The sequence below is a fragment of the Anomaloglossus baeobatrachus genome, chromosome 5 (genome assembly GCF_048569485.1).
Source record: "Anomaloglossus baeobatrachus isolate aAnoBae1 chromosome 5, aAnoBae1.hap1, whole genome shotgun sequence".
In the NCBI taxonomy this organism is placed as follows: Eukaryota; Metazoa; Chordata; class Amphibia; order Anura; family Aromobatidae; genus Anomaloglossus; species Anomaloglossus baeobatrachus.
Genome location: NC_134357.1, coordinates 504,663,334 through 504,675,891, shown reverse-complemented (window position 1 = coordinate 504,675,891; position 12,558 = coordinate 504,663,334). Strand labels below are relative to the sequence as shown.

Below are 12,558 nucleotides of genomic sequence, written 5' to 3'. Positions count from 1 at the left end.
TGACACGTCATTCATTTCCTTAATATCGTTGCTGCTGCAGGTAAGATGTTGTTCGTCGTTCCTGCAGCAGCACACATCGCTATGTGTGACACCGCAGGAACGACGAACATCTCCTTACCTGCGTCCACCGGCAATGAGGAAGGAAGAGGGTGGGCGGCATGTTCCGGCCGCTCATCTCCGCCCCTCCTCTGCTATTGGACGGCTGCCGTGTGACGTCGCTGTGACGCCGCACGAACCGCCCCCTTAGAAAGGAGGCGGATCGCCGGCCAGAGCGACGTCGCAGGGAAGGTAAGTCCGTGTGATGGGTGTTAGCAATGTTCTGCGCCACGGGCAGCGATTTGCCTGTGACGCACAACCGACGGGGGCGGGTACACATCGCAGCGTGTAAAGTACTCTTAAGGCTTGTACCAAATTTAAAATTGGCGAACATTTATTGAACAGGTTCTCTCATCTTTATCGATGAGTGGTTGGTGATGATGAAAATCAAGACCTGCTTGGTGGTGTGCGACAATGGGAAAATTCTCATAGCAGCTCTGGGCCTGGCGCAAGTACCATATTTGGTGCTGCAGAAGTGCGGACCATCTGTGCGCGCTTTCAACATTCTCACCCTGCTGCTTGCCTGTCTGCGCTGCAGCGTCACTTCTTTTTTAAATCAGATCTTTTTTTATTAAATCATTAGGGATCAATACAGAGAGTATTTCACTTTTCATATAACTGATAACAATAAACAGATAAACACATATGATTTATAAATCAGGTTCTTTCTCTGCATATATGTAAATATAATAATAGAGTTCTCAAATCATAATTATATTATATAACTTGAGCCTACAAACCTCGTGGCTCTACAAATAAACAAAACTTAAATTATGCAATAATGCCTCAGACTAACAGGAACACCTCCTCCATCAGCCGTGTCGCTCCACATCATATTGCTATACTCTCCCGCCCCTCTCTCTCCGTGCAGTCATCCATGAAACCATTCCAGTCCTCTCTCACCTCTTCATTCAAAGTCCACTTCGTCACAGAAAAAACTAGTTTTAATTCCCTTCCTCACACATGCCATCACTAGAGGCACAACAGTAACCGGTCCAGCATTGCATCCCGAACCAGTGCACTAGAGGGTAGGCCCGGCAACTCCATCCATGGCCGCCAAATGTTGTAAAACTTTTTCAATGTTTTTCTTTTTAAATAAACTCCCCTTTCCAATCTTATGACGTTATTTAATTTGTTTTTGAGCTCTGGTAATGTTGGTGGTAGAGGGTCTAACCAGTGATATGCAAGTAGCTTTCTTGCTTGGTACAAGATACGTGCTATTCCCAGGGCTGTTGGAGAATCCGGATCCACTTCTCCTTCCCATAGACTCAACAGGCACAGGCGGGGCGACGGTTGTATTGTGATATGATATATTTGACCTATAAGTCCCAGGGTTTGGTTCCAGAAATCACCAATGTGTCCACACTCCCACATAACATGCATCAAATGGGCATCATCCTGTCCACACCTAACACACTGTGTGTTTGGTCTGAGTCCCATCTTAAATAGTAGACTGGGAGTTTTTGCAGCGTCACTTCTGCCTTCCCGCTCACTACCTCATTTGTGACGTACCCACAAGGTGGAACTCTTCCTTGCATACGCTGGAGAAACTGTGAGCAGCAGCAGGCGATAGTGGAGTTTCATCTGCAGGTGAGTCACTCTGCAGAACTACACCACTTCATGACCTATGAGTGGGCCGCCATGCAGGATGTACTGTATGTGCTGGGGTAGCATGGCTTCGAGTATTCCTCCAACATGGCCAATGCTGATGACGCCATCATTAGTGTTACTATTCCACATCTATACCTTCTTGAAAAAACACTGCAGGTGATGATGGCACAGGAGGAAGAGGAGAAGAAGGAACAGGGACCATTTACACCATTATCAGGCCAGTCACCCACACATGGGTTAGAGGGCGAGTTCTTGTTCCAACAACGGCAAGGTACACAACTGTCCAGCCAGGGGACAGTTTTGCAGGATGAGGGGTAGGAACCGTGTTCACAGCAAGATGGCACTGAAAGTAACTCACAAGCATCACTGGAGCGTGGCCGGGGAATACAGGAGAACATAGACAATACACCTCCCACCGAGGACAGCTTTTCATTGCCTCTGGTCAGCTTGGTACACATACTGTAAGTGAATGCATATTTTGCTGTGCCTGCGCAAAGACCACAGAGTGGCCCGGAGTATTACCAAGTGGCCACCCTGCTGGATCCCTGCAAGGACAACATGTTATTGTGCCGCCCATGCAGCGGTCGAATGGCTCGGATCCAGGGGTGATTGCTCGTGGCTCGAGGGTCTCCAGACCCGGGGGCTGGGGGCCACACTCAAATGATGAAGGGGAGTATTTACAGGGGAGATATCGTTCGTGATGCCACCCGTAGTGTGCGGTGATAGGGAGCGCCGCCGCTGTCGTTGGGGGTACCCGGGGTGATGGAGTGGTGGGGCAGCTAGATGATGTTACCCTCCATGGGTAGGGAAAGGCCCTAGGACTCTAGATGGTGATGCGGGGTGCCTTGCCGGGGGAGTACAGGCTCGCTGGTTGCAGGGGTTAATCAGGTACTCACTCAACAATAAAGCAGACGCTGACAACAGGGTACACCAAGTCTCTGAGTGCCGCTGACCTCTTGGTTTATCAAGGTAAAAACTGGTGAAGAACGGGTTTCATGCCGCGCTAAAAACCACAAGCGTAAGTATAATAAAACAATGTTCTTTTATTTAGGCAAATCCTACGCGTTTCGGAGACATATCTGCCTCCTTCCTCAGGGAAAAAAAGGACCTTACAGAAACAGAAGAAGTGTCCTTATAAAGAGGTGTTCAGGAAAAAAAAAGACGCTTCCAGCCATGACCTCATCACCCCATGTGTTACAGAGTGGTGACTCATAGCCACGTGGAGCGAAACTACGTAATGGAGCACAGTTTACAAGTTACATCATGGTGTATGCTGAAAAACAGAATCAAATTAAACAGACCATACATAATAAATGAACAAGTTCGTATTTGGATAAATCGTCTGTGTTGCAAAAAAAAGGAAGGGGGAAGGGAAAATAAATATTTTTATATAGATATACATATACAGTTAGGTCCAGAAATATTTGGACAGTGACACAAGTTTTGTTATTTTAGCTGTTTACAAAAACATGTTCAGAAATACAATTATATATATATAATATGGGCTGAAAGTGCACACTCCCAGCTGCAATATGAGAGTTTTCACATCCAAATCGGAGAAAGGGTTTAGGAATCATAGCTCTGTAATGCATAGCCTCCTCTTTTTCAAGCGACCAAAAGTAATTGGACAAGGGACTCTAAGGGCTGCAATTAACTCTGAAGGTGTCTCCTTGGTAAGCTGTAATCAATGAAGTAGTTAAAAGGTCTGGGGTTGATTACAGGTGTGTGGTTTTGCATTTTGAAGCTGTTGCTGTGACCAGACAACATGCGGTCTAAGGAACTCTCAATTGAGGTGAAGCAGAACATCCTGAGGCTGAAAAAAAAGAAAAAATCCATCAGAGAGATAGCAGACATGCTTGGAGTAGCAAAATCAACAGTCGGGTACATTCTGAGAAAAAAGGAATTGACTGGTGAGCTTGGGAACTCAAAAAGGCCTGGGCGTCCACGGATGACAACAGTGGTGGATGATCGCCACATACTTTCTTTGGTGAAGAAGAACCCGTTCACAACATCAACTGAAGTCCAGAACACTCTCAGTGAAGTAGGTGTATCTGTCTCTAAGTCAACAGTAAAGAGAAGACTCCATGAAAATAAATACAAAGGGTTCACATCTAGATGCAAACCATTCATCAATTCCAAAAATAGACAGGCCAGAGTTACATTTGCTGAAAAACACCTCATGAAGCCAGCTCAGTTCTGGAAAAGTATTCTATGGACAGATGAGACAAAGATCAACCTGTACCAGAATGATGGGAAGAAAAAAGTTTGGAGAAGAAAGGGAACGGCACATGATCCAAGGCACACCACATCCTCTGTAAAACATGGTGGAGGCAACGTGATGGCATGGGCATGCATGGCTTTCAATGGCACTGGGTCACTTGTGTTTATTGATGACATAACAGCAGACAAGAGTAGCCGGATGAATTCTGAAGTGTACCGGGATATACTTTCAGCCCAGATTCAGCCAAATGCCGCAAAGTTGATCGGACGGCGCTTCATAGTACAGATGGACAATGACCCCAAGCATACAGCCAAAGCTACCCAGGAGTTCATGAGTGCAAAAAAGTGGAACATTCTGCAATGACCAAGTCAATCACCAGATCTTAACCCAATTGAGCATGCATTTCACTTGCTCAAATCCAGACTTAAGACGGAAAGACCCACAAACAAGCAAGACCTGAAGGCTGCGGCTGTAAAGGCCTGGCAAAGCATTAAGAAGGAGGAAACCCAGCGTTTGGTGATGTCCATGGGTTCCAGACTTAAGGCAGTGATTGCCTCCAAAAGGATTCGCAACAAAATATTGAAAATAAAAATATTTTGTTTGGGTTTGGTTTATTTGTCCAATTACTTTTGACCTCCTAAAATGTGGAGTGTTTGTAAAGAAATGTGTACAATTCCTACAATTTCTATCAGATAGTTTTGTTCAAACCTTCAAATTAAACGTTACAATCTGCACTTGAATTCTGTTGTAGAGGTTTCATTTCAAATCCAATGTGGTGGCATGCAGAGCCCAACTCGCGAAAATTGTGTCACTGTCCAAATATTTCTGGACCTAACTGTATATACCCATATATATATATATATATAAAAAAAGCCCTATCCCCTTCGTTGCACTAGTGCCCCAGATCTCTGAGCTTCGTGGGAACAGTCCATAAAGGCCCTGTCCTCCGCAGGTTAATTGCCGGGTCCGCCTGAAGCTTCTCCTCGACCCAGGGTGTGTGTACCCAGTCATGCCTTCGGTGCCGGACCGGTGATTAGGCCCAGGCAGCCAACCGTCCTTCAAGACAGGTCCCAGGCACCTAGCCTCAATCCCGTACGACCGGTGGTCCGACTCCTCTAGGTCCAGACCACCGTCTGCGACCTAGTCTGCCTCTCCCCTGGGAGCTCCAACTCCCAGCTTCCTCAGAGCTCCTCAGAGCTCGAGGGCTACCACTGAACTGACTTGACACCTCCCTGCCTGACCCCTAGGTGGGCGGCCCTATTACTGCTTAAGCAGCCCACTGGTGTGCCTGACAGGTGTGGTGCAAGGTTTATCTAGGATTTGTGAATGCTGGTAGAGGCAGTACTGCAGGATGGAGACCCAGAAATGTTACGAGGGGGACCCGGGGAAGCGTGCCAAGATGGGAAATGGACAGCTTCCGCCGGTCAAGGTCCACTGTGCGGTGTAAGGGACCGCTGCTATGGTCAGGAAAGAGTGAGCGGGTTGCTACTAATGATCGTCTGGAACGTCACAGACGATCTATGTACACCGGTACGCCCTAACCCGTGAGGGTTGTATGGCTCGGGGCTTCTCGTACGGTGTACCTGTTGCACGGGGACGCACAGAGGTGCCTACGCACGTGTGCCAGCGGGAGTCACAGGATATGGCACGAGGGTAGCACAGAGGTGCCCACGCACGTGTGCTTTCAATAACCAGGTGAGTCCGGTGGAGACTCGAGGAGCTCACCTGGGACAGGAACACGGCCTGTTGAAGGAGATACTGCCGGAGCAGCAAGGCAGGAACACGGCCTGCAAACCAGGTGCTGCCTGAGCAGCAAGGGCAAAGCCCACGAAAGACAATGACGTCTGTACAGTGGCGTGGCAGCACGCTGCCAGACATCCAAACATAGAAGGACGGTCGCGCGCCGCCATGATGGCAGGAGGGGGTTTTTATGGAGATGTAGCTCCAGCCAAGGGCGGGCGCGAGACGGATGTGACCCAATCATGATCTGTGACGTCCTGGCCCGGCCAGTCAGGATTCAGCACATCACCAGCCTCGTTATCTGGCCGTGTGATACCAGTGAGCGAATCAGAAGACGTCACGTGGGGCACATGCTCAACCTCCTGCCTCTGGGTCATAAAGGCGGGATCTTCGGTTTCACAATGTGCAGAGCTAAGGGAAGTCTTGCTGCTTCCCTGAGCATCTATCCTTTGCACACTGTGCAACCACTCCGACCCTCTGCAATGCTGAGCAGGAGGACACTCCATTCCTTACAAGGAGTAAACCACTAGGTGTCACCCTTCTGCTGCATCTAGGAGGAGGAAACTCCTGCAGTCTCCCAGGCCTTTGGCGCTGCTGAGCAAGAGGGCTCGCGGCAGACAAGGAATGGGGGACCACCTCATTCCTTGCAAGAGGAGAGCCATGAGATGTAACACAGAACCATGGGGCTTTGAGTCCTACACTGGAGAGAAAGAGCGTGCAGTACCCTGTGACGACCTGAATAGTCCAGGGCATCACACCATCCTTACTTCCATCACAGAAGCATGATAGCAAAATGCGGGAATACAAGCACACGCTGGTAGACACAGTACCGATGGTGTTGTTCCCAATTGACAGTGGGGACTCACTGGAAGCACAAGGCAGAAGAGGAAGAAGACGTTGCCAATGCAGCTGAGCCACTGGCACCACCTCGAAAGGAAGGGTTAGCCTGGCTAAAGTGTGGAAAAACGTCCTCAGCACGCCACAACATCCGGCACCACTATCTGATACAGTCTGAATTAGCAGGAGGCAGCGTTTCAACAACATATTGGAACAGTACATGTCCCCATGTCTCCACGTACTGAGTGATGGGTCTGCTACATTTAACTTCAGGGTCTCCAAATTAGACACATGGCCGGAGCTTGCCCTTTATGCCTTGGAGTTGCTAGACTGTTCTGCGGCAGGTGTACAGTCGAAATGTGTGAATAGCCAAGCAGGAGGTGTTATCACAGACAGACATATCTGCCTGTCCACAGCCAATGTGGGTAAGCTCATGTGACGCCCTGGCAAAACCAGGTAGTCAGAAATAGGCCCCTGCATAACACCTTCCCTCATTAGGAAACACACAGCCAACCAGAAAACCCTAGTCACCCCCCCATAGGGACAGACGGACACACCAGTGGGCGTGACCAGACGGTTGGGACACGCCCACCCAGGGGTCCAGACAGCCCGGGGCGGGAAAAACAGTCAGTCAAGGTCAGAGAGGAGTTTGGAGAGGAGTGTGGGCTGGAGCTAGGGGTAGCTCCAGTAGTCAAGTCAAAGTTGAATGGTGCAAGGGTAGGAGCCCTGGTGCCTTGGCTAGGAGGCAGATGGTGGTCTCCGCCAGCAGGAGACGGGAAGACGGCTCGGTGGAACCAAGGTGGACCGGGCCAGGGTTATACCCCGACACGGAAACCGTAGCACAAAAGGGGGTACTCGGACCCTGAAGCCAGGAACCAGGAACAAGTGGAACTGGTTAATTAACCGATTGAGGCAAGGACTAGAGGTTCTGTCCCACCCAAAGTCCCTCATAGAAGACAACAGCCCACCGATTAGGGATAAGAGGTCACCGCCAGGGCCCATTGATCCCACGGGCCAGCGTCTGCGGGCACGGCTCCTTAGACCACATCCAGCCGGGAGCGGACTGAGTTTTATACTGGGAAACTAAGTCCACCTTTCACAATGGTGCAGGAAAAGGATAGAGACCACCAGCCGGGTGGGGGATCCCGAACGCAACCGGCCGTGGCACTGACCACCACCACCTTGGTTTACCAGAGACTTGTGTGTTTTACTAACAGTGAGTACACCAGCACCTCCTGCGGTCGTCATCTCTCCTGCACCAGAGCCACCGGGTCCCGGGGCCACCATCCCTGCCAACGGAGGGGTTAACAGCTTGCTGCACAACATCTCCCCCGGGTGCCCCGTAACAGCAGTGGTGGTGTCCCACCTCACCACCCACCGTGGGTGGCGTCACGAACGTACTACGGCCTAGCCCGTACATCTACGCCCCCCCCATTTTATTCGGCGTGTCGCAAGACCCCCGGGTCCGGAGACCCTGGAGCCACCACCCCTGAAGGTCCGGACCCGAGCAGCGTTGGTTGCTGGCACGGGGGCGGCACACTCACATTCCTTAAAATGAACCCCACAGGATTTGTCCGTACATTTGGCTGACTAGAGAAGTATACCAGCCGCACCCAGCCATTGTTATACTCCACCGCAGTTTGTTAATTCTGTTTGCCTTTCCCAACAATTTGAGTCCTTCCCAAATTTAAAACTAAATAAATAAATAATAGTGTTGGCTACCTCCTCCTCCGCCTTTTAAACCTACACCGCCATGTCCACCTCTAATTCCTCTTTCAAGATTATTAATATTTTACTTAATTTTTAAAAAACCCTTTGTTATTTTAAGTCATTTCCTTATCTACATTTGTTTACAGGGCAATGGTACTGCTCTTACCCCTGTTTTGTTAACTTTTGCAGCCTCTATTAACTTTTATGGGATTCAAGGTCAAGATTGGGTACTGTACTGAACCGAACCTCTGACTACAGTTCAGTCAAACCTGAACATTCACAGGTCCGCTCATCCCTTGTCCTCTCATCGATCATCTCATTTATAAATATATTCATTGTTTATTATTGTGTACTCAACAGAATTTATCCTGCACTCCGCAGTCAGTGGTCCAATTCCATACACTGAAGATCCAATTAGGAAAAGGAAAGGACAGGTGTCTCTAATGAATGGCCATACACTGTCTAATACTGGTGGATAAAACAAGACTGAACAGAAGACCTTCACAGCCGTCTACACATCATAGATTTCATGACACCTTCTCTCCATCTACCTGATCATCCTGAGGAACATCTGGATTTTCTTGTTTACAGTCCTGTGGAAGAAGAGGACGGGGACATCTCTCTGGTGTTGTCCTCTCACTGGATAGAACTGGAGGAAACACATACAGGGACTGAATTCATTCTTTACATACAGATAATTATAGGCCATGTGTATTTAGTCCTGTCTATTACCTGGTGATGTGAGGGGCTGGGGAACCTCCATCAGGACGTCCTTGTACAGATCTTTGTGTCCTTCTAAATACTCCCACTCCTCCATAGAGAAATAGATGGTGACATCCTGACACCTTATAGGAACCTGACACATACAATGATACCGTCAGCCCCCGATCCCTTCATAGTGTTACTGTATAATGTCCCAGCATTCCCAGCAGTGTCACCTCTCCAGTCAGCAGCTCAATCATCTTGTAGGTGAGTTCTAGGATCTTCTGGTCATTGATGTCCTCATGTATCAGGGGGTGAGGTGGAGGTCCCGTGACTGGGCTCAGGGGTCTTCCCCATCCCTCAGACACAGGGTCCTGACAGGGCTCACTAGAGGTCTTCTTCACTACTGTGTAATCCTGGATATGGAGAGACACATTAATAAATCTCACTACAGACATTTCCAGAGTCCTCACCTCTCCAGTTCTGTCCATCTGTTATTCCCATAGATAAGAATGATGTAATGTGACATCAGAATCTCTCACCTCTCCAGTAAGCCGGAAGAGGATCTCTAGGGTGAGGTGTAATATCCTCTCCGCCATCTTGTCCCTGTCCTTATCCATCCTTGGTGGGTCAATCAGGAGAATTCTCTTATATAGAAGATCTGAGAGGATCCGATATTGTAGGGACCTGAATGGGGAGAAGATGACGATGTAACATCAGAAAGATCCCATGTAAGAATACAATGAGATAATCATTACTGCGGGAGGATAATGTACTGGGGAATCTGCACATACCTCCACCTGCCGCGCTGCACACTGGATATCTGGCTGTTCTGCGTTTAGAGGACCTGTGATGACAGAGTCTTGCGCACACTAAGGAGCTGATCATGTGACCCCTGACTCCTCCCATCCATGTGACATCATCACAGGTCCTGTAAACACAGAACAGCTGTATATCTAGTGCAGCTCTGCAGCAGGAGGTATGTGGAGATTCCCCATTAGGCTATGTGCCCATGGGACATTGTACCTGTGCATATATCCGCAGGTATGTCCGCAGGTTTCCCGCCGCAGCTGATCCCCGGAATCCGCAGCTATCCATAGCTGCGGGATTCCAGTGAAATATCTGCAGTAAACCTGCGGACATTCATGCCACTTACCTGCAGAAGTCCAGCCTCTATCTCCATAGTGGACAGGCGGGATTTCCGCAGGAATAATTGACATGCAGTTACATGCGGCTGCGGGACATCCGCACGTCGCAGCATGGTCACAACACTCCCCATGATCCATAGTACTTGCTAAAACCTGCGGATTTATCTAGAAAATCCAGATAAATGCGCAGGTTTTCCACGGCAAGATCTGCGGGTACATAGTCCCGCGGGCACATAGCCTTACTGGGCGCAGGGGGCATTAACCCTTTCAGTGCTGACCATATTTAGGTGTTTTTGCATTGCCACATTGTAAAAGACATAATTACATTTTCCTTTTAGATTTAAGGGTGCTTTACACGCTGTGACATCGTTAACGATATATAGTCAGAGTCACGTCGTTAGTGACGCACATCCGGCGCCGTTAGTGACATCGCAGCGTGTGACACCAAGGAGCGACGATCAACGATCGCCAAAAACGTCAAAAATCGTTGCTCGTTGACACATCGCTCCTTTCCTTAATATCGTTGCTGCTGCAGGTACGATGTTGTTCATTGTTCCTGCGGCACCACACATCGCTACGTGTAACACCGCAGGAACGACGAACATCTCCTACCTGCGTCCACCGTAAAAGAAGGAAGGAAGGAGGTGGGCGGGATCTTCCGCCCGCTCATCTCCGCCCCTCCGCTTCTATTGCACGGCTGCCGTGTGACGTCGCTGTGACGCCGCAAGAACCGCCCCCTTAGACAGGAGGCGGTTCGCCAGCCAGAGCGACGTCGCAGGGAAGGTAAGTCCATGTGACGGGTGTTAGCGATGTTGTGCGCCACGGGCAGCGATTTGCCCGTGTCGCACAACCGACGTGGGCGGGTACGCTCGCTAGCGATATCGGTACCGATATCGCAGCGTGTAAAGTACCCTTTATTCTGTGTCTTTGGGGTTGTGGATAAATCCCAGTGGACAGAGGGACCTGGCTTGGTTGGTGGGCATGGTGATGTTTCCTCTCGTCCTTTATAATCATGCAATGGGTAGGGGGTATTACCCCAAGAACCCCGCCTCTATTGTAAACAAATCCATGACCACGTGGACTTAAAGGTTTATTCTGTCTGGAATCACCGGGCTGCATTTTGAACACACCTCCTATCATGTGACATTCTAGCATCTACCCAGGCATGATGCCAGTGTAGCGCCCCTGAGACCCTCAGGGAACTGCATGCTCTTTGGGATGCCGGACCTACCCCCTGGGACCTGGAGTACCAGTGCCGATTCCACCAACACACATCTAAAATCCTAGTTCTCCTCTCCATACAGGGTATAGAGGGTTAACCGTGTAAGGGGATGGTCACCATGGCAACGAGTCCCTGGGTATAGCCAGGCAGGTGGGAGGGGTCAGCAGCAGCAGTCAGTCAGAGTCTGGGGAGCACACAAGAGAGGTGTGCAAACGTGCCTGAGCTGGGTCCGTGTAACAGTGACCCCGAGGGCACAGGAGAGAGGTCACCAGGACGGGTACAGAGATATCGCTGGGACCGGAGCACGAATGGGGCACAAGGTCCTAGGTCAAATGTCAAGTTTCAAATGGTTTGATAAATACCTGCACAGTGAGGATACCTTCACGGACTTCATCGAACCAAATAATCCGGGGGCATCAGCAGTAAACTAGGATCAGGGTTCGGACACTTACCTCCCCGCAGGGTCCGCACTGCCCGCCGTACGGAGAAGGAGACTGTACCCCAAAAGGGACAGTCGGGGTTCCTAAATGCTCCATGCTATGGGGATTCAATCTACAGAGAGTGCCGGGGACATAGCAACCTGGGTCACTACATTGGCACTGGTCCTCCTGGGACCTGAACCAGCAATCCTTGGGTCCACAGTGAATAGAGACTGTTAAAGACAACCTGGTGTGGTCTCCATTATTGCCCCATTACATCTCCCAGGCACAGCCCTACCTGCAGAGGGCCTACCATCACAGCTGCTACTACCACCATCCCTGGGAGTACCCACATTGACCAGCAGCGGTTCTCCTCCTTAACCGCAACCCGCAGGTGGTGTCACATGACAACAACTCTTATCTCCCCTGTAAATACACAGGACCGGGCAATGGCCACCAGAGTGACATCCCCGTCTGTTACCGCCCGGGACCGAGTACCCCCTTCTCTGGGCGCTACAACCCCTTTTTCTGGCGTTACGAACAAGATACGGACAAGGCCCGTTAACACGGGTAACGTGTGCCTTAAGAACTGTGTTTAATGCACTGTTTGTGCAAAAACTGTCACCATTTTTAATGTTGAAAAAGCTGCTGCGCCATCACTGTGCCCAAAAGAGCACAAAACTGCAAAAGCACGCGAACATAAGCCCCGCCTACGAACCTTGAGAGCACGTGCGGAAGTTGGCAGTAACAGGACCCGGAAGCGCCCAGTGTGCCACAGTCCCCGCGAGACTGGTGAGAGATGACCAGGGGGGACTTGCGAGACAGGGGCGCGGGGAGATGACAAGGGTTCGC

At 49.9% G+C, this 12,558-nt stretch overlaps 1 protein-coding gene across 1 annotated transcript in view; it reads right to left on the bottom strand.

Moving 5' to 3' along the window:
- The window catches only part of LOC142311954 (uncharacterized), a 120,747-nt gene extending 110,947 nt beyond the window's left edge, over positions 1-9,800 (bottom strand). Inside the window, exons 1-5 of the mRNA XM_075350821.1 lie at positions 9,712-9,800; positions 9,460-9,604; positions 9,154-9,333; positions 8,948-9,071; positions 8,767-8,864 (exon numbers count right to left, since the gene is read on the bottom strand). Coding sequence (XP_075206936.1) covers positions 8,767-8,864; positions 8,948-9,071; positions 9,154-9,333; positions 9,460-9,537 — 480 coding nt within the window. The 5' untranslated portion in view covers positions 9,538-9,604; positions 9,712-9,800. The remainder of the gene's footprint in view (positions 1-8,766; positions 8,865-8,947; positions 9,072-9,153; positions 9,334-9,459; positions 9,605-9,711) is intronic.
- Positions 9,801-12,558: the final 2,758 nt, after the last annotated feature.